Consider the following 19,772-nt stretch of genomic DNA (forward strand, 5'->3'; position numbering starts at 1 on the left):
ACAGGGTCCTAATTGTGCTGTTGCCACAGGCTAGCTGCACGACCACGGACCCACATCACCTGTTTTCCTTTATTCTCTCTGAAGAATCACAGTGAGGATCAAGATCTCCAGATTCCTCTTTGCCTTTTCAGAGGCACTGCTTGTGAGAACGTGACAGACGTGGATGTGAATGTGGACACAGAGGATCTGGGCCCACAGAATGATGTATAACCACCCCTGGGTAGGGTAATGCTGACCCTTCCCCCAGCTCAGCACCCTGGGCACACTGAAGAGGCACCTTGTGTTTCTTAGCTTACCCATCATGTTTTCTTTTATTCATCTCTTTCCCTGGGTCCAGAGCCCTCCCTCCCTCCAACTGTGGGCAGGGCCCCCTTCTGAAAAAGGCGGATCCTTAGCCCCAAAGGGGTGTTCTGCCCTCTCCACCGCACCCCACCCCCCCCACTCCGCCCGCACTCGTCTGGAGGCGCCTCCCAGTCAGAACTAACATCTCTCATGCCTCCCCAAGCCCTAAGCTCTCTGGTGTGGACTGGAGCCTACGTGCACTATTCTCTGGAACTTGTGGAGAGAGGAAGTGTGATGATCCCCACCCACCACAGGACTGAGGTCAAGGGCGTTCTCTGTAAAAAGAGACTCTCCCTGAGGGTTCTGAGGAAGCATGAGCAGGAGGAAGAGGTTGGACACTGGGGAAACGTGGGGAGTGGGCGGGGACGCTGAGTGAGGGGGTTCCAGCCAGTGCCCCTAGGCCTGCAGTCACAGACATCCTGACTGCGCTGAGCTCTGTTCAGCCTTGGTCGGCAAGTTTGGCGGCCTCCAGTTCCAGCCTGCGGCACAGCTCCACGCGACCCCGCAGGCGCGGCTGGGCGACGAAGCGGCCCCGGGTGGTGGCTTCAGTAGAAGCCCGAGCGTCCAGGGCGCGCAGCAGGCGCGGCAAGTCGTGCAGCAGGCGGTAGCGGGGCAGGGCGCGCAGGGGCGGGGGAATGTCGCCCTTGGCGCAGAGACGACTAAAGTAAACCAGCAGCAGCAGCGGGCGCGGGGCGGTGCGAAGCAGGGCGCGCAGGGGCGCAGCGCGAGGATCCGGGCCGCCCGTGGGGCTGGGGCCGGCGCTGCTCCACAGAAGAACCACGGTGCCCCGCTCCCGCGCCACACGTGCCCGAGCCGCCCAGAGCCACGGCAGGGGGCCCACGCGTGCCACCCGTGTGCCCTCCCAAAGGTCCACGATCACGTCGCGCCCGCCGCCCAGCGCGGCTCGCAACAGTTCAGCAAGTGCTCCCACCAGGCGCCGCTGCGCCTCAGACTCCGCCACGTGCAGCAGCAGCACCGGCGGCGCTCGTTCAGGGCCTGGGGGCGGGAGCAACAGATGAGCAGTGTAAGGGGCTAAAGGAAAACCCAGCCCTCTCCTCCCAGGCCTCGGGGCTACCTGATAGGGTTGAACTTCACCCCCCCTCCACCTTCCCTGTTCCTCATCTGCGCCAGGGTTGGGTACCCAAGGCAGCTTTAGTCTATAGGGCACCTTTGGGCTAATTTAGATAAAGGTGCCCCGGAAGAGGCAAGGGCCAGGGCGACAGGTGCAGCGCAAGCTGCATTTCCACCCCACTTGCTTCTTGCCTAGAGACGCCGCAGAGAACTACCGCAGAGGGACCTTTGTCCTGCTTTAACCATCTCTGCCCACTAGGGGGCCTAAGGCTAAAAGCCTTGGTAACAGGACGGGTGCGCACAGCAGGGAGGAGGCTCTTTGGGAAGGCATCCTGGGCAGGGGAGCAAGGGGAGGGCAACTGGCTTAGCAGCCAAAAAAGTCCCCAGGTTACCTCCCAGTAAGCTTACCTGACAGTGGACGCCGGCACGTGAGAACCAAAACAACTCCCAGTAGAGTGGTGAAGGCCAGCAGTGCCAGGATCAAGAGCCCCAGGCGTCTGTGAGAGACTGAGTCAAGCAGGGTGAGGTGAAGCTCAGCTCCTCAGTGCCCAGCCTCCCTCTCACTCCCCGTCCCCTCCCAAGAACTTACCATCTGGACACAAGAGGCGCTTCCAGGCAAACTGGACATCTGACCTCCACACCTGAGGGCACAGAGGCCCCGACCCTTGTGAGCCAAGGTAAACCCTCCTCCAGGGGGAAGCTGAATGAGGTGGGAGGATGGAGAGGGGGACCCTGGAGAGGGCATTCTTCTAGCACAGGGTTTGCGCCTGGGCCAGATTTGGCAAACTCAGAAAGTAAACCCAAAGAGGACCAGGGCACCCACGAGGAGCTGGAGGGGCACAAGTCCCGAATGAAGTAATCAGACACCACTGAGCTCCCACACCAATTGCCACGTGTGAATGTGGACACAAAGCACCAGGCTTTCTGAGTTTTCAAGAAACTCCGGAAATCAACTTTTAAAAATATGACGTCTCCCACTAGTTAAATGGTGACAACTAATTCCAATTTTGAACACTGTGCTGGCCAAATCAAACATTTTTACTGACTGGATTTGCCCCATGTGCCACCTGTGGCGTAGATGCCAGGGGTGTGTATGCAGAGTGAGGGCAGAACTCCTTACCAGGACACAGCCTCCTGGCCTCAGGAAGGGAACGATGAGGTCTAGGGTCACTGGGGTTGAGCCCTGAGTCTGTGGGAACAAAGAGCAGAATGACTGTCCCCACAGAGGCAAATCTGGCTCTGTGCAGCCCCTGAGCCTTTGCCCATGCGGTGCTCTTCCCTTCTCCACGCCACCCCCACCCAAATCCTACCAGGCTTAGGGCCAAGTGCCACCCCAACAAGAAGCCTTCCTAGGCTTCATTCCCAGATCCTGCTGATCACTCCCAGATCTGAACTGTGGCACAGATACACGTTAATCAGGCTCTCATCAACAAACATACTCTGAGTACTGACTCTGTACCAAGCCCTGAGGAAACAAGGTGGGCACAGACATTGGTTCTGTCCTCTAGTAGCTCACAAACCAGGAGGTTAATCTCTGCCCTGCAAACCTGGAGGGGCAGCTTGTCCATTGGAAAGAATGTAAGTTGTAGAGTCAGGAGACCACAGCTAGCAAAGTCAGGCTTAACACTCCCTTTGTTGTTCCTAGCAGTGGGATCTTTGCATCGAGATAGACTACCTTCCTCCTTGAGCCTCAGTTTCTTCATCTGTGTATAATGATAATAATCCTTATTTCACTGGGTTACTGAAAGCCTCAGATGGGAATATGCAGGTGGATGCCGTTTACAGTACACAGTGCAGTGTGTATTCATTTGGTAGTAGTGCTTATTTATTACATGATAGGCTCCTTACGGGCAGAGGCTGTGTTACATGCTTTTCTTATATCTCCCAGGGCCTATTACAGAGTGGGAACAGAGCAGGCACTGAATAAATGCACGCTGAACTGACGGCCCTCCGTCTACAGGCAGGATGTGGCTTCACCCTGTGTTCTGGGCATTGGTTAGGGTGGATCAATCTCCATTCTTTGGAAACACCCTCCACCCTCTGCCCCAGCCCTTCTGAGCCCCCATTCTCCAGCCAGCTGTAAGCGGGCATAATACAGTGGCTCTCAAACCATGGTTAAATTCAATGATGTTCCCAGCTCACAGCAATAAAGGAGTCCTTGGATATAGCTCCCTATTTTAGGTCATCCCACATGATTTTGTCTTAAATCTATAGCATTTACTACCATCTGTCTGCTTGGGAGCCCTCAAAGACTATAAAACAAATAAACAAGCTGCATGTGAATAAGAAAGAACTGAAAAGAGCAAGCCATGCTTAGTCAGCTTGGTGCTGTGGTTTTGCGGATATATTTGATGGTGGTTTTTATGTCAGATACACAGAAGAGAGTCCGCTAGTTAGCTGTTTTTAGTTCACATGACAGAGTGAAATCTGTCAGTGGTTCACAGTATTCTGCAAAAAGCACTTCAGCTTCCTGGGGTTCTGTCTCCCAGAGACAGAGAACTCCTGCCCGATGCCTTGTGGAGGCAGGCAGGGGTGTGTGGAGGACAGCTGGTTCAGGAGAGGGCATCAGTACAAAATGTGGTGGCAGTTGGAGTGGGTCAGAGAGCAGCTGGGAGTGAGAGGGCCAGCCTCTTGCCTGTTTATCCTTGTTGGTTCAGAAATGGAAAGGCCTAGAAACTGCTCCATCGAAGACTCCACTGACTGGCAGAAGAGGCAGCTGAATACAGGCTTATGAAGTCATTAAATCAGCAGATGCTGTAAGTCAGATATTTGCTTGCCTCTCCCTGATGTGCTCTAATCAATAGGTCCCAGTGGGAGCCAAACCCTGGCTAGGCCATACCTGGCTGACGCTGTACACGGGGGGCACCACGCTGTCCTGCCCCAAGCCTGGGTGGTTCCAGGCAGCACTGAAGGTGACATGTGTCCTTGAAGAGAAGTGAAGGACCACCTGCTGGGCCTGGGTATCCATGCTCACATTCCAGGATGGAGCTGCTGTGGAGGGGGGGAGAGGGGAGAGCGTCAGGTGAGAGATGATGTTTTTGTGGGAGATTATAGGAGCTGGGCTGCAGTTGACAGAGAAGTCTAGGGCAGGGATAGAGTTTGGCTTCACCACAGTTGTGTGAGGGTGAAATGGTGAGAGAGGGGTCCCAGCCAGGGTCACTTATTGGCTCACCGAATGTCCGATGGGGGCATTCAACGTGGCTGCTGTTTCCAAAAGAGAACTGAGAAATCCAAGAATGGCAAGTCAGCAAGCTCCAGGCACCATGCACACCCTTCCCAGCCCCTGTTGCCCATGCTGGTACCTTGAAGCAGAGCTGGGGATGCAAGTCCACTTTCTCTACGACGTACCACTGCGGGGGGAGAAGAGAGTTGAGAGCAGGGCCCCAGGCCCTAGCCCTGCTCACCCAGGCCCTAGGAAGGCCTGACTCACCCCCTCTGACTCTTGAGCCATGGCATTGGGGAGGTCTTCGCAGAGGGTGGGCCAGCCCCGCCTCTGGCACAGGGAGGCCTCCAGCTTCAGTGGGCAGCGGAGTGTCACGGCCATGACCATCTTAATGTGCTGGCTGTGGTCAGTGAAGTTCATTGACTCCCAGAAGTCTGAGCCATCTGGGCAGGCAGCAGGGGCAGAGAGTGAGGCCCAGGAGGCCTGAAACTGATCCCGATCCCCAGGGCATCAGAGGATGATATTTCTGAAGGAGCTTGGTACAGCCATGGTCTGCCTAGGTGATAAAGGAGCATGCCGCTTCCAGCCCCTTCTATTACCTTTTATATTTAGCTGTCTCCTCTCCTTCTTGTGCCTCCCTTCTGGCCAACTCCTTGCTGCTCCCCAAACTCAAAATCTTCGTATCTTTTCTTAAATTCCTCTCAGAATTCGGAATGCTTTATCCTCCGTTCTCTTTTTTCTAAATCCTGCCCTTTTTCTGAGCCCAACTCAGGTGTCACCTCCTTTAGGAGACCTTTTCTATTCAACCACCATGGGCTTCTCCCTCCCCTGAGACAACCATCATGGGCTTCTCTGTCCCCACAGGTCATGCCCTATAGCCTATTCCTTAGTTACAAACCTGCTGTGGACCATAGGCTGCTTGGTGCTACTCATCTGTCATGTTTGAGCATCCTGTCTCTGCAATTTGGGCTCAACAATATGCATAGATGTCACCAACCACTTTCACATATAATATTGAATTCCAGTCTCATAAAGGAGTTGGAAAGGGAGGCAGGGCAAGAATCATTATTTCACAGATGAGGCTCAGAGAAGAATGAGTAGCAGAGCTGGGATGAGCCCAGGTCTTCTGATCCGCCCTCTTAGTACACTGACTCCTGGGGTGGATATTTCTGAACCTCCCATAGTGCCTAGGACAATGTTCAACAGTCTGACTTAGCAGACACGGTAGTCCATGACTTGCCTCCGCACTGATTCCAGAGAAAGTGCCCCATGCTTTCTGCGGACTTCCTCCCATACCAGTGTAGACGGTGTGCGTGTGCGTGCGTTTGTGTGTATGTACGTGTGTGTGGGAGAGAGACAGAGAGAAGGTGTGCGTGCACAGGAGTCACATGAGCAGCACTCACAGGCTTCAGGCTGGCCCTGGAAGGGACATTTTTTGCGCCTCACGGTGTCCTCTTGCAGGTAGGATGCCTGTGGGAGAAGGGAACAGGGATGGAGGTCAGAGGACTGGCTTTCCCGACATCACTCAGACTTGAAACTCATTTTGGCTTGACTTTGCCTGGACACAAGCTGCCTGAGCTGGCTGGGCACCAAGGAGGGGCAGCCGTGTGGGGTGCAGGCCAGGGTGGAGGCGCTTGGGGAGGAACTCCGGACTATAGGAGCAAGATCAGTGAGGGAGGGGTTGAGTCCTCTTCTCTGGGAGAGGAGAACCTAGCCCCAGAAAAAGGCAAATCATGAGGTCCATGTTCCTCAACTTCTGCCTTCCCAGGTGTCCATTCTCAGCAATTTCCAAGCTGTCAAGCGCCCTTCCAGGCCTCTCCCCTCAACATCCAGTCGTTGTACCCCTGGCAGGCGCTCCTCATTACATGTCTCTGCCTGTACCTTCCCTTTCATCTCCTTCCCAGTAACAAGGCCCCCAGACTTTTCTGTCTATCCCAGAGGAGCCTTTTTTCAAAAATATATTTATTTATTTGGCTGTGCTGGGTCTTAGTCACAGCACGTGAGATCGTCAGTTGCAGCATGTGGGATCCAGTTCTCGGACAATGGATCAAACTCTGGCCCCCTGCACTGACAGTGTGAAGGCTTAGCCACTGGACCACCAGGGAAGTCCCTTAAAAGAAGTCTTAATGCTAGGCCCCCTCAGCCCTACAGGCAGAGGAGGAGGACTGCCATGTAGGGCTAGTGGGAATGGCACTTCTGGAGCCATATGCAACCTTGCAGTGGCCATGAGCCCACACCCTAACGGCTCAGGACACCCAGTGAAGGCAGCTGTCTATTCTGCTCTGTGGGTAGGCTGAGGCTGGGTCTCAACAAAAGCAAGCTGGGTTTGGGTGGGGCTGAGGTTGGAACCACCCCCAGGAATATCCCATGATCAGCAGGACACCTCCACCCCTGACCCAGTGTGAGGCTCACTGTTAGGCTGGCACCAGTCTCCCCCAGCATCTCATTAACACCAGCCCTTTTAAAACCGGACTCAGTGGAGATACACTTGACCAATTGTGCTGTCTGGGTGGCCTAGGAGTGGAGCATGGACCATCCACACCTTTCCCTCTGCTTACCTCGATACACAGACAGGGCAGAAGGAATTCATAAGGCAGATCTACAGTGTGGCTCCCAGGCACAATTTTCTGTGGACAGTTCAGCAAAGGGAGAGATGAAGAGGGGGCTGAGAAAGAGCAGAGGCACCCTGGACAAGGGCAGGAAGAAGCTGGAACTTACCCACCATACATCCTGCTTTTCCTCTTATCTGAGGCTTATTTCTTTCACTGACAAATTCCTTCTCAGGGGGTCTCTGTCCTGTAGTCTGGCCATCTGCTCTAAGTGTCTCAATACATGGAATAGGGGGAGGGAGGAGTTGGGGAAAGGAATATACATTTATTGAGCCCCTACTGTATGCTGGGGAGGGTGCTAGGTGCTAGAAGCACCAACTCAATGCATTAAATGCTAGCATCACGATGATGTCGGGAGGCATCATCATCATTTTAAATGTGGAGACCTGAGGGACTTGGGTACAGCATCAGTCCCTGCAAATGGCTCCAACTGTATACAAGAGTATCCATGACAACTGGAGGTTGAGGTGGGATGTCAGGCCACAGGCTGGGAGAACAGGGGACATCTCATTCTCTGAGGAGCAGTGACAAAAGAGAGAGAGATCGAAGGGTATCAAGACAGATGTGACCAATTTATTACTTTCTCAGGGAAAACAACATCTTGGTGGAACTGAAAAGGCAACCTGAATCTCACTGAGGGTCATTGCACTGAGGTTAAGTGCCATATTCCTCACCTTGCTAGGCATTCATGGTTGTCCCAGGTCTCTACCCCCTCTTCCCTTCCTCTCCTGCCAAGAGACATGGCCCCCCTGCCTTCTCTCTCTAGTTCAAAGTCTTCATGATAGGCACTTCAGACTTGTAAGAAGTCTTGGACAATTACCATTCCTCTCTGGGCCTCAGTTTCCTCATCTGTACAATGGGTAGGTCCTTTGGTTCCAGCCCTGTGTGATTTGGCTTTATGGGCAGATGGCACTCCATACCTGGGCATCAAAGGGATGGCTCAGGTCCTCACACTCCAGTGCCCACTGGTGACAAAGACGCACACTGACCTCTGGGCCTGGAGGAATGGTCACTTGAATAGCCCTTGTCTCAGGCAGCAAGTCAAAGGAGAACTCAGGTCCTGGGGAGAAGGGGGATTTGGTGGCCTTGTCTCTTGGCCTTAGCACAGGCACCACTACTTGGCTCCACTATCTCCAGTCACATGATGTGCCTACCTCCAAGCTTTTGTGAGCCGGATCTGGAGAGACCTTCCCCTGCCTCTGGATCCACCGGCTGGGTTCTTTTGGAGCGTAGCCCCTTGTGGGAGCTATCTGGGGAGAGGCTGGAGTTGTGATGGCCCTTCTCAGACAGGCAGCAGCTACTCAGCAACTTCCTCTGCAGGCAGACAGCAAGGTTGGCCTCAGGGCAGAAATCAGGAACTCTGGCTTCTATTCCTGTCTATGGAGCAGCCCGGGGCACAACAGGCAAGCTGCTCAACATTTAAGCTTTAGTGTCCCTAACTGTGTAATGGACAGAAGAGTCTACTTCAGCTCCACGCTTTCCCTCTCTCTTGGGTGACTGGAAAACAGAAGGAGAGGCCAGAAAGGGAAGGGCTGTAGGGCATAGGGCAGGGCTGGCATTGGCAGGGAGAGTACCTGAGCAGACGCTGGCATCCTGTGTCTCCTACAGAGCCAGAACTTGTAAGACTTTTCGGATTTCTGCACTAGGAGGTGGAGCCAACCCCACTGAAGCCCTGCACAGGGAACAACACATTTACTATCCAGCCCTTCACAGTCCCTCCCCTATCTGAAGATGTGACCTGGAGTTGGACAGTCAATCATTTTACATCAGGGAGGGTAATGCTCCCAAACTTCTATAGTCCTGAAAGTTATGATACAACCAAAGAGAATTAATTTCTTAAGTAGAGAAAAATCTATGTGTATACAAAGATTCATAGTAGCATTATTTATAACAGTGAAAAATTATAAACTGTCGATTCTTAAGCAGTGTGTGGGAATTTAGTATGTCCCAGGCACTGAGGTAGGCAAGAAAAATGTAGAGCTGAATAAGATCTGTCTGTTCTTTCTTATAAGACAGATCTTGCCTTACAACTAGAACGCAGTAATAGTAAATTCATAGAACTGAAACATTTTAATCCCAAGAACTGGTACCAGCTGAAAGGAGAAACACCTTCACAAAATGATACAACAGAACTCATCAGTAGGCACAGTGTGCTATTTCAGGATAGCTGAAGTCTCTGCTGAGGTTGGCAACAGGACTAACATCTCTTTTAGTGTGATATATCTCACTTGGCTCACCCCCAATTCCCCCAATTCCCATCTCCTCTAAGAATGGCCCAGAGCGCTGTTTCTCATACCCGAGGGACCCGACACCAGATGCAGACACCAGCAGTGGGGACAGTGGCAGCAGCAAGCACACCAAGGCTTTGGGGAGAGGTGGGGGGCCGGCTGGGTATGGTGAGGAATCTGGGCAGACCTTCCTGTGACAGAAGAAAAGGAAATCAGACAGTAAGGTCCCAGGAGGTCCCTTCTGCCTTAGACAAGTTGGACTTGAGGCTGAGCACTGCCACTTAGACCCTGGCCAAGTGACTTGAGGCAAGTTACAGACTCCTGTAAGCCTCAGTTTCCTCATTCATAAAGTGGGGCTGCTGTCAAGCTCAAGTAAGATAATGTGCAGCAAAATACCTTGTAAAGCAGAAGGTACCGTAAAATAGCAAGGATCATTGTACGACTGACTGGTGAAGAACTAATCAAGGCAGAGTGCCTGGAGATTTACCTGGCTCTCATTTAATCCTCCCCACAGCTCAGGGACAACAGTTTTCATTGTACAATCATTTCTACTCTGCTGCTGTACCCCTCAGACACCGTGCACTGCCCGAAGCCATGTGTGGAGTATGTGGCAGTATTGCAATGCAAATCCAGGCTTGTCCTCACTCTAAACCCTGTGCTTTTCCCTTGATACTATGCCACTTCTTAGGTAGAGAAAAAAAAAATTAGAATGGAGGAAACAGGGAAGGGGAGCAGGGCAGGGAATGAGACTCACCAGTGAAACTGCCATCCTGAAAGCACAGGGCCAGGTAGGGAAAAGAAAGGACAGAAGTATAATTAGCAGAGGTTCACACAGGGGTGTTCTCCCTGCTTGAGACCCGTAAACCAATAGCCCATCCACTCCGGCTCTCTTCTTCCCAGCTCCACCCTGCCCAGGCCCTCGGTGCCCTGGGACTATGGCTATCTCTTCAAGATGGTGTAGAGGACACGCTGATGCTGCGATCAGAGCTTAGGGACCTGGGTGGTAGGAAAGGACAGGCTGGAGAGTGGGGAGTGTTATGAGCCTGTGCGAGCCAGGTGTCCCCACCAGCAGTGGCAGGCGCACCTTACCATGCGGGAGGCCAGTAGACAGCGGGTGCTCCAGCGGAGAAGTAAGGGGCAGCCAATCCCAGCAGAGGCAGACAGGCCAGTGATCAGCTGGAGAAGAGGCAGGAGCAGGGCTGCCAGTCTGGGGCTCCCCATGGGGTTCCGTGGGGGTCAAGGCGCCCAGTGCATGGCTGCACGGCCCGAAGGTGGGCGGCAGGGCCTGGGCTGGCTTGCTGCGCAGCAGCCGGGAGTGCGTTGCCAGCAGGAGCCCTTGCCTCAGCCTGCCCCTGCCCCGCCCTGCCCCAGAGCTCCTCCTCGTTCCCAACCAGCCGGCCAGGCCACATTCCTTCCCCAAGCGCAGGGACTGGGGAACATCTGCCCCTCAGAAAACCCCGCTCCCCTACCTAAAGGGCAAGGGGGCTCTTGCTCTGGCAAAGAACAGGAAAGAGGCGGGTATACGGCTAGGGGGTGGATGGCAGGTTGCATCTACTTAACCCCTCCTACTCCTGCAACACCCTGTAGATGGGACCCACCCCTTAGCAGCTCTGGGACTTGGATCTCCCCTGGACACATGCTTCATCCTCTCACTTAGAGGGCTGACAGAGCTATCAAGCACTTCTGTGCATTGGGTGCTGGAGACAGAGGTGACTGAGCACTATTTAGAGTGGAACAAGAAAGCACTATAGGAGGCACATAAAGCTCACGTGTCCCCCAACGCACCCTGGCCCTACCCGGCTGACTCTCAGGATTATAGAGTAGCTTTCTGATGACCCACTGGCCTGTTCTTCTAGCTCTTCTGCCAAAAGGCCTCCAGCTCCAAGGATCCACTAATCAGTACAGTCTGCTCAGGAAGCCCTAGAGTTCAGAGCTGAGTGCTGGAGCAGAGGGAGCGGGCCCCACGCACTGACCTGGTTTCCTGTGGTTTCCGATGCTGACAAGGCTCTGTTCTCTGTGGGGTCCCTCCCCGTCGTCCCACGGCTTCCTCCTGCTCATGGAGCATTTGAGCTGCTTCAGCTCTCACCTTGGTGACACACACAGTGGAAAAAAAGTTGGGGGCACACCTACTGGGTGAAGGTACCTTGACACTGTTATTAGCCCTCTGTACCTTTCAGTAGCTTGACCATAGCTGTCTTTAGGCCAATTCTATCAACAGTTTCTAAGTCTTCAGGCCCACTGTCTGAAGACCCCCATTGTACCCATTATCCTAAAGATACTAACTCTTGAGTTCCTTAGAAAGATCTTTTCTTATTCTTTATGTTTCTCCAGTGCCTAGAAGTGGATGTCATGAAATAGGTGCTTTGTAGTTGGGTAAATGTAAACTATGATGTTTCATCTAAGCAGTTTATTTCACATTTCATATGTGAAGCAGTTACAGAGCTGATCCTCTTAACTATCTTACAACACAGGTAAGTGAGAATTAAGGAGAGAAATAAGAAGCAGAAAAGAGAATGATTTGGTCAAGGTCTCTAAGCCCAAGGAGCTCCAATTCTGCCAGCCTCTCACGGTTCGTTTTCTACCATCCTAGGGCCTCTCCTCCCACTGCCTCATGCTCCTCTGCTCCTGAGAACTTCTAAGGGCCTGCCTGCCTAAGTTCTTTTGGCCTTGGAGCCCATCACTGCAAACAAACTGCTAAGATGTGAAGGGAGAAAAGGGTGGTCTGGCCATACTAAGGCTTCCCTGATAGCTCTGTTGGTAAAGAATCTGCCTGCAATGCAGGAAACCCCGGTTCGATTCCTGGGTTTGGAAGATCCCCTAGAGAAGGGATAGGCTACTCACTCCAGTATTCTTGGGCTTCCCTGGTGGCTCAGATAGATTACGGAGTCTTCCCCCTAATTTTTCACTTAGCCCACAATGGTTTAGATCTATACCGATAATGTGTTTTCTAGTGCCGGGGGCACCAAGTGAGAAAGTTGGCTCCGTTCTCAAACACTTTTCACTTTTGACTCCTTTTATCTTCTGGGCTTTCCGGTTGGCTCAGATGGTAAAGAATCTGCCTGCAATGCAGGAGACCCGCGTTTGATCCCTGGGTTGGGAAGATTCCCTGGAGAAGGGAATGGCTACCCACTCCAGTATTCTTGCCTGAAGAATTCCATACACAGAAGGAGCCTGGCAGGCTACAGTCCATGGGGTCACAGAGTTGGACACAACTGAGAGACTAACACTTTCATGTTCATCTTCTGATTCTCACAATGAAAACATTTAACATTTGGTTAATTGTTCCCTGACTCTGGCTAAGGCATGGGAGAAGTGGAAAAGAAATAACAGAGACACATATACATACATAAGAAAGGGAAGAAAAAGAGCATGTATAAAAGGCAGAAGAGACAGAAAACAGGGGAAAGGAGGGAGAAAAGGAGGTCTATATTTTTTTGTTTTGCTAGTTCATTTATTGTGGAGCCTTTCCCAAAATGGAGTTTAAAAAGTACAGTGGGTGAATTCTAGCACACCCTGGGGAAGACCAACATTTTGCTGAACTCCTACCATCAGATTCTGGGCTATGGGCTTGGCCCACTGGTCTATAACCCCTGAGGTCAGTCTTACCAAACCATCTTACAGGCTTGGGAACACCAGGAAGATTAAGTAACTTAACCAAACACAAAACGGAAAGAGGAGACTCACCCCCATGTCTTTCTAGCTCTTTCTGTCACAACACACTGCTTTAGGGAGATCTGTGGTTTCTGGGCCTTGTAGTCCACAGAAGTACTAGACTGAACAATGTGATGAGTTGGCAGGGTTAACAATGTGGGGAAAGAAATCATAATAGATGGAAAGAATAAAGGATACGTATGTCTTATGGGAATGAGTTATCAGTGATCAGATTTCTAGGGGAGTAAGGATTGTCTGGCAAGTGTCAACAAGGGAGGAGCAGGAATACTTCTGTGGCTGGAAAAGGAGGTGGCCAATGGGAGTAATGGCAACAGTGGTGTGTGGTAGGCCTGCAGCACTAGGTCCTATCCTTTTAGAAAGTGGCCAGGGCCTGTCTCACCTGTGGTTTGTGTCTGAATGAGCTGATCCAGACTTCATGCTCCAATAACCTTTACTTGGGGACCAAGCCAGGTGCTCAGGAGGTCATGGCAGGCCTTGACACGTGCTCAGGTAGAGTACACTATGGGGGCCTTGGACAGCCGTTTTTCCTGACAAAGCTTTATCCATGTGTGGACTCTGGTCAGACAACTGCAGCAGGGTCTCTAGGCTTTTCCTGTGATGGCAGATTCCCAAGATCTGTTGAGGCAACTGTGCCTACTATCAGGGCACCCTGTGCAAGAAGGCCCAACAAATTAGACCAACAAAAACCAAGAGTACACAAGTGTCCCTTTCTTACTCCTGCTCTTCCAGAAGGAATCAAACTCCAGAATATGGAGGCAAGAAATTATGCTTAAGAGAAGTGGCTGGGACTTCCATCATGAGAGGGAAGCACCAACACTGCTCATCACTGGAAGGGATTTTGATATTTTATTAAGCTAAGCACATACTATGGCTTACACAGTTTTCCCAATGACTCGGCAGTGAAGAATCCGCCTGTGATGCAGGAGACACAAGAGACCTAAGTTCGATCCTTGGGTCAGGATAAGCCCCTGGAGGGGGACAGGGCAACCTACTCCAGTACTGTTGCCTGGAGAATCCCATGGACAGAAGGAGCCTGACAGGCTACAGTCCATGGGGTCAGAGTCGGACACGACTCAGCGACTAAGCATGAGCGCCAATTTACATACATTACTGAACCCACACAACCACCGTGTGTGGTACATACTATGATCCCCCATATATTAGATCAAACAAACGAGGCTCAAATCAAGGCAAAAGGAAGCAAAATGTCTGGCTAGATTTGAGTCAGTGTACTATCAGAAACTGTTTCTCCACTATACCACAGTGCCTTTCCCACAGACTAGATACTCACTAAGGGTACTTCCAATGCCTACATCCTCTAGCTCTGTAAGATCAGGGATTAATAACCATTCCTCATATTTATATAGTGTTACAGAGAGTTCTTTAAGCACTTTCACAAGACTTTATTTGATCTTTAAAACATTCTTGTGAATTAGGCAGGGCTGATCTTGGTATGTGAACCTTCTGCCTTTTGATCCAAATACAGTCCTCTTCCCACTAAATCAAGATCCTTTTCAAAGGGAATCTTGTTTACTTCAGGGAGTACTACAACCATGAGGCAAGGGGGAAAAAGTGATTGGAGAAGCCCGAAAAGTTAGAATCCCAACAACCCAACAAGCAGAAAACTAAAATTAACCAAATGGTGTTTTTTTTTTTTTTGGTTGTTGACACTAATTTTCATGAGTCTTGAGAAGTGTTCCAAGACTGTAAAGTACCATTCTAATAATCAAATCAATTTTATACTTTTAAAAAATAAATTATTTATATCCCGGTTCTTTGAAAATTAGCAGTCATTGCCTGTGCACATAACTCCATTACCCACTCATTTACGTTTGCACCTCTCTGCTCTCCAAATCCTACCCATGCATCAGTCTAGTTCTTTGTTACGACTTTAGTCTACAGTAGGACAAATTATTTCACTCAATAAATTCAGAAAGCACACTATACATTAGCTACTAGGGGTGAGAAAAAATGTTAGTAGTTCTGTCAATAGAAAAGATAAAATTAAAGTGACATGTGAATTCAAAGAAAGAACCCTTACTCCTTGAACTGAAGTAACCAGAAGGCTCCAGAATTACCATATAAACTAGGTCTCGAAAGAGAAGTAACTAGTAAAGAGTAGAAAAGGAAAACTTTTGTTTTTTGAAAGGAAAATTTTGAAGGAAATTGGGAAAACATGGAACTGATACGGGGATTCATGAGAGGTTCTCCTGACTGAGACAGACAGTGTGTGAGGGTATCAGGAGATAAACCAGGAGTGATGCACTGGGACCACACTTTGGACATGTCTGAAAGGGATTAAGGAATTTTGGTTGTTCAGAAAACAAGGAAAAAAAAAAAAAAGAAAACAAGGGCACATAGTAAGGGACTTGATGATTCGGAGCTGTGCTCTTGGTATACTCATCAGCACACAGGGAGGCAGAAAGAGAAATGGATATGAGGTGGAAGGCAAAGAGTTAAGTTCAGGACACACAGTTTGTCAAGATAATCAGGACATCTAAAACTTAGGTACACAGAAGTACTGCCAGTACCTAATAGAGATTGAGTACATAGAATGTTTATAGAACAGAATGACTCTGGAGGGCAGGGATCCACAGTTAGAATCTGGGCGTCATCCAGACATGACAAAGTCAAGCAGGTAAGAGCAAAGGGACACTCATCCTTCAAGCAATAAACATTTACAATGTGTCAGACTTTAGGAGGTTTAGTTCACAGATCTCTTTACCACATCCCTTTTACACTTATCTGCTCCACACCATTACATACTGTGTTCACTGGATGTTTCACAAGGATGTTATGCTTCATGGAGATTGCAAATTCCCTATATGTAGGATACTTTAAAATTCATTTGGAAACCATAAAACAGTATTACACACGTAACACACTGTTAACACTGAATGATAACCATGAATATCCAGTCAAAAGACAAGCCCATAACCCAAGCTGCATAAATGAGAATGGACCATTTTATAGGTGGAGGTTAACCTTATGGTGCATGGTAGCTCCTGCCCATCAGTTGCAGGGTTTCAACTATGACTTAGGTTCCCTGTGCCCAGTTCACTTCCCTGCGGCCACTGCCAGGTTTCTCAGGGAGCCTCTACCTACCTCCGAGAGCTTAAGGCCATCACACAACACACTTTTCACATTCTATCAAATCCCCAACACAAGGCACAGGGGGAACTAGGCAGTTGTAACTTTATTGAGGTTCTTTTTAATTAAAAGGTCTCACAGTAGAGACCAACACCTGCAGGGGGAGCAGCCTCCCAGATGTTTCCTGCTCCAGGACCCACTGATTGAAGGAGAATTTGACTGATTTCCCATCTCCTTCAGTTTTGATGGGAAGGGGTGATGGATGGAAGTGGAGAGAATGACCAAGAAGACGTCAGGATGAAAAACTCAGAAGGACCTCAACTTCAACAAGCCGAAATTTGTTTCACAGCTGTTGATCACCCAGTTCCACCAACCAGGAATAAATTAAACAGTTCCACCACCAGCTAATGGCAACAGAAGGGGCTCTGCAGAACCCAGGCTTAGTTTGCACTAGTTGCCAACATTGCAGCCGCCAAAATCACCAAAGGAGATTTTAGAGCAGCGCCTTTACCCTCTCAGTTCACTGGGTGGGAGGCCCAGGCGTCACCTCACACAGCAGTCCATCAAGCAGGCTTCATTTACGCTTCTTCTCCTGTGTGCTCGTGAACCAAGAGTCTAGGAGCTTCTTGCTGTAGTATAACTGCCAGGCGTGCACTTGGACCGCCAGCACCAACACCAGATACATGACGGAGACGGCAGAAAAACCAAAGAGGAAGCGGTAGGCCTTGCCATGGCGGTAGAGCTGCTGTGCAGCAGGGAACATCTCCATGCTGCCATAAATGAGGGGAGCAATGGAGAAGAGTCCCATGCTGATCATGGAGAGCACCAGGTAGCTAATGTTGTTGCGGGGGAAGGAGAGGAGGCCCAGGAGGGAGGGTACAATGCTTAGCAAATAGGGGTACTCCCATTGATAGGGCATGGCTACTTGATCATGAGACAAGAGCCTCAGGTGTCCCACGCTCATCTTGGCAACCAGCAGCAGCCATATGACCAGATGCACGTAGATCAGCTTCTTGATTTCATACTTGAGGGTCACACTGTGGGGCAGAGAAGAGGGAGAAGTATCTTTCATTCAGAGTTTTCTGACACCAGCTGTATGTCAAGCAATTGTACTGGACACAGGGATACAGATATAAATAAGGTATAGTTCCTGCCTGGAGGCTGGGAACAAAGCAGAGGAAGAAAAAGTAATTACAAACGAACTGGAAAAACTCTTGTAAATCTATGTTGCAAAATATATGGGATCACAGGAAGGACTAATCAATTCCGACTGAAATGAGTTGACTGAGAAGGCTATCTAGACAAGGGTGATATCTGAGCTAGGCTCTGAGAGGTAGGTGGAGATAGACATTCTGAGCGGAGGTAATAGCATGCAGGCAAAAAGGCATAAACATTTGTGTTCCAGGAGAGCAAACAGCTGGATGTGGAAGGACTACACTGTGGCAGGGAGGGGAGTAGCGGGATATGAAGTTGCAAAGACTCTGACTCAGTCATTTTAAAGACAGAAGAGTAACTCAGGGCTGTGTTCAGAAAGAAAACTCTGGGGAATTTCCTGGCGATCCAGTGGTTAGAACTCTGTGCTTTCAGTGCCAAGGACCCAGGTTCAACCCCTGGTCAGGGAACTAAGATCCTGCAATCTGCATTGCACGGCCATTAAAAAAAGAGAACCCTGACCGTAGCATATGAGTAGAGCCTATGGAATGAGGTACTGGCAGCAAAGAAACCAACTCAGGCTGTCCATACTTCTTCAGTAAAAGTAAGCATTTTTCTTCTAAAGTAAGCAAATTTTCTCTTATTCTTTGAATTTTCTTAGGTCCTAAATATATCCCCTTCACATCTCCAGAGGGCAGAGTTTCTGCTCTAGACAGGCATGAAAATGCTAGCTTGGGTTGTGAGGTTCCCTTGAACAAGGGTCTAAGCACAAGAATAAAGTGAGGTTCCAAAGGGCTTGTCATTCTTTAAAACTCTGGAAAAAAAGATGTGGAAAAGATTCTGAGAAACTTCAGTGGATTTAAGGAGCGAAAACCTCTAAATTAAAAAATATATATATCATATAATAGAAAGTGCAGAAAGGTGTGTGTGTGTGTGTGGTGGGAGGGGGATCAGTCACCCATAGACTTCAAGCTCCATGAAGGCAGGGACCAGATTTGTTGTTTGTCAATAAATTTTTACTGAAGGTATAACATGAATATGAAGACCAGGGCTGCTTTCGCTATTATATCCTCAGTGCCTAACACAATGCATGATTGGTAGAAGGTAAATAAATATTTGTTGAACGAATAAACGAACGCAGAACTATCCCTTACATGATGGGGGGGAGGGGGGGCGGGGCGGGGTGTTCCATAAAATTCGTTTGAAGCAAAGTCTCGACGTTAGGGTCCACACCCCAAAACGACCCAAAATTTAACAGCTACCGCGTACTGGGCAGACTTCTGTGCTAGATTTTATGTTACATTCTCACGAGATTATTGGCTCACCAATTCTTCAAGACCAAAAAGGCAGATTAAACTGAGGCTCAATTAGGAGTTAGGTTCCCGAGGTCGGAGAGCCGGGCCAACATAACCACGCCCCAGGGCCCGGACTCCCTCAAGGTACAGAGGGATCAAGGGGTGGAACTCACAGGAGTGACGGGGCTTCCCGGCATTGGGGGCGGGCCCTGGACCGTGCCAGGTGGAGGGGACCTGGGAGGTGCCCGAGGGCGGGCTCAGGAGCAAAACCCTGAGACCAGGCCGGCGTTGCGTCTCTGGCCCTGCGGGCTTCTCGCCTCACTTCATACCTCATCTGGTAGTGCATGGCGACGCGCTCCCGATGCTGAAAGTCGCTGCCGTCAGTGCCGGCCGCTCGCGGGCCTGCCCGAGACGCCATCTTCCCCGCCCAGGCTCCTGGAGCCCCTCAAGCCGACGAACTGCCGCGACTACTACTCGGAACTGCCTGCCGACCCTGTTCGTAGAGCTTCAGCTCAGCCAACCCAACAGTCTAGCGCTTCTTTGAAGACAACTTCCGGCCTCTCTGTCTCTGGAGGACCAACTCTGTGGTCACGTCCCTGCGCAGGCGTACGCGAGCGTTTCCAGTCTCGGTTCAGCCCTGGGAGTCTCTCCCCATCCTTTAGAGTGTTCAAAAATTTAACTCCTAGTGTTTGGGGGTTTTGCCAAGGGCTGAAGCTGATTCTCCAGTCTCTCGAGCACTTTCACTTCCTTAAGCTCGAATTCAAGTTTCAGACGTCTCTGTCTCCACTTCTCAAATGGGGAAACTGACGCGTGGAAGGGATCTGTGACTTTCTCAAGCGCATGCATCTTCCACATTGTTTCGAAGTATCTCCCCACAGATTAATCTCTGCAAGAAGAAATGGTAACTTTACAGTAGAGAAACCTGGTAGGCACCCCGTTAACTAAATACTTGCCCACGAGTGAGACAGATTCCTTATGCCTCCTGATACAACTGAGGACCAGCATCACTTATGTGTTGATAGTGAAAGTCGCTCAGTCGAGTCGACTCTTTGCCACCCCATGGACTATACAGTCCATGGAATTCTCCAGGCCAGAATACTGCAGTTGGTAGCCTTTCTCTTCTCCAGAGGATCTTCCCAATCCAGGGATC

General features: G+C 50.3%; 2 protein-coding genes across 10 annotated transcripts; both read right to left on the reverse strand.

Moving 5' to 3' along the window:
• Window positions 1-47: 47 nt before the first annotated feature.
• IL17RE (interleukin 17 receptor E) lies at window positions 48-16,329 on the reverse strand. 9 transcript variants are annotated; one of them, XM_006070704.4, is made up of 19 exons: window positions 16,191-16,329; window positions 13,465-13,734; window positions 11,387-11,499; window positions 10,498-10,589; window positions 10,168-10,183; window positions 9,482-9,604; window positions 8,760-8,857; window positions 8,340-8,499; window positions 8,106-8,245; window positions 7,135-7,203; window positions 5,980-6,046; window positions 4,844-5,019; window positions 4,716-4,763; window positions 4,586-4,634; window positions 4,253-4,404; window positions 2,534-2,602; window positions 2,003-2,054; window positions 1,822-1,920; window positions 48-1,338 (listed from the first exon to the last, which is right to left on the reverse strand). In XM_006070704.4, exons 3-19 carry the CDS (start codon window positions 11,469-11,471, stop codon window positions 782-784), a joined length of 2,052 nt encoding a protein of 683 aa, XP_006070766.4. In that variant the 5' UTR covers window positions 11,472-11,499; window positions 13,465-13,734; window positions 16,191-16,329; the 3' UTR covers window positions 48-781. The 9 variants fall into 9 exon arrangements, with proteins under 9 accessions (XP_006070766.4, XP_044789526.2, XP_044789527.2 ...); XM_044933591.2 differs by having other exon boundaries at window positions 13,465-13,677; window positions 16,191-16,310; XM_044933592.2 differs by lacking the exon at window positions 13,465-13,734 and having other exon boundaries at window positions 16,191-16,327.
• JAGN1 (jagunal homolog 1) lies at window positions 16,265-19,766 on the reverse strand. The gene is made up of 2 exons (XM_006070712.4): window positions 18,952-19,766; window positions 16,265-17,212 (listed from the first exon to the last, which is right to left on the reverse strand). The coding sequence occupies exons 1-2, from the start codon at window positions 19,038-19,040 to the stop codon at window positions 16,750-16,752; spliced, it is 552 nt and encodes a 183-aa protein (XP_006070774.3). The 5' UTR covers window positions 19,041-19,766; the 3' UTR covers window positions 16,265-16,749.
• Window positions 19,767-19,772: the final 6 nt, after the last annotated feature.

This window comes from Bubalus bubalis, chromosome 21 (assembly GCF_019923935.1).
Source record: "Bubalus bubalis isolate 160015118507 breed Murrah chromosome 21, NDDB_SH_1, whole genome shotgun sequence".
Taxonomy (NCBI): Eukaryota; Metazoa; Chordata; class Mammalia; order Artiodactyla; family Bovidae; genus Bubalus; species Bubalus bubalis.

Bases quoted from the DNA above. Each gene is read 5' to 3' on its own strand.
- IL17RE (XM_006070704.4), bottom strand. From the start codon at position 11,471: ATGAGCAGGAGGAAGCCGTGGGACGACGGGGAGGGACCCCACAGAGAA. The intron at 10,590-11,386 runs GTCAGTGCGTGG...CCTCTTCTCCAG, and splicing joins CGGAAACCACAGGAAACCAG to CTGATCACTGGCCTGTCTGC. The intron at 8,246-8,339 runs GTAGGCACATCA...CCTTCTCCCCAG, and splicing joins CGGCTCACAAAAGCTTGGAG to GACCTGAGTTCTCCTTTGAC.
- JAGN1 (XM_006070712.4), bottom strand. From the start codon at position 19,040: ATGGCGTCTCGGGCAGGCCCGCGAGCGGCCGGCACTGACGGCAGCGAC. The intron at 17,213-18,951 runs GTATGAAGTGAG...TCTGCCCCACAG, and splicing joins GCCATGCACTACCAGATGAG to TGTGACCCTCAAGTATGAAA.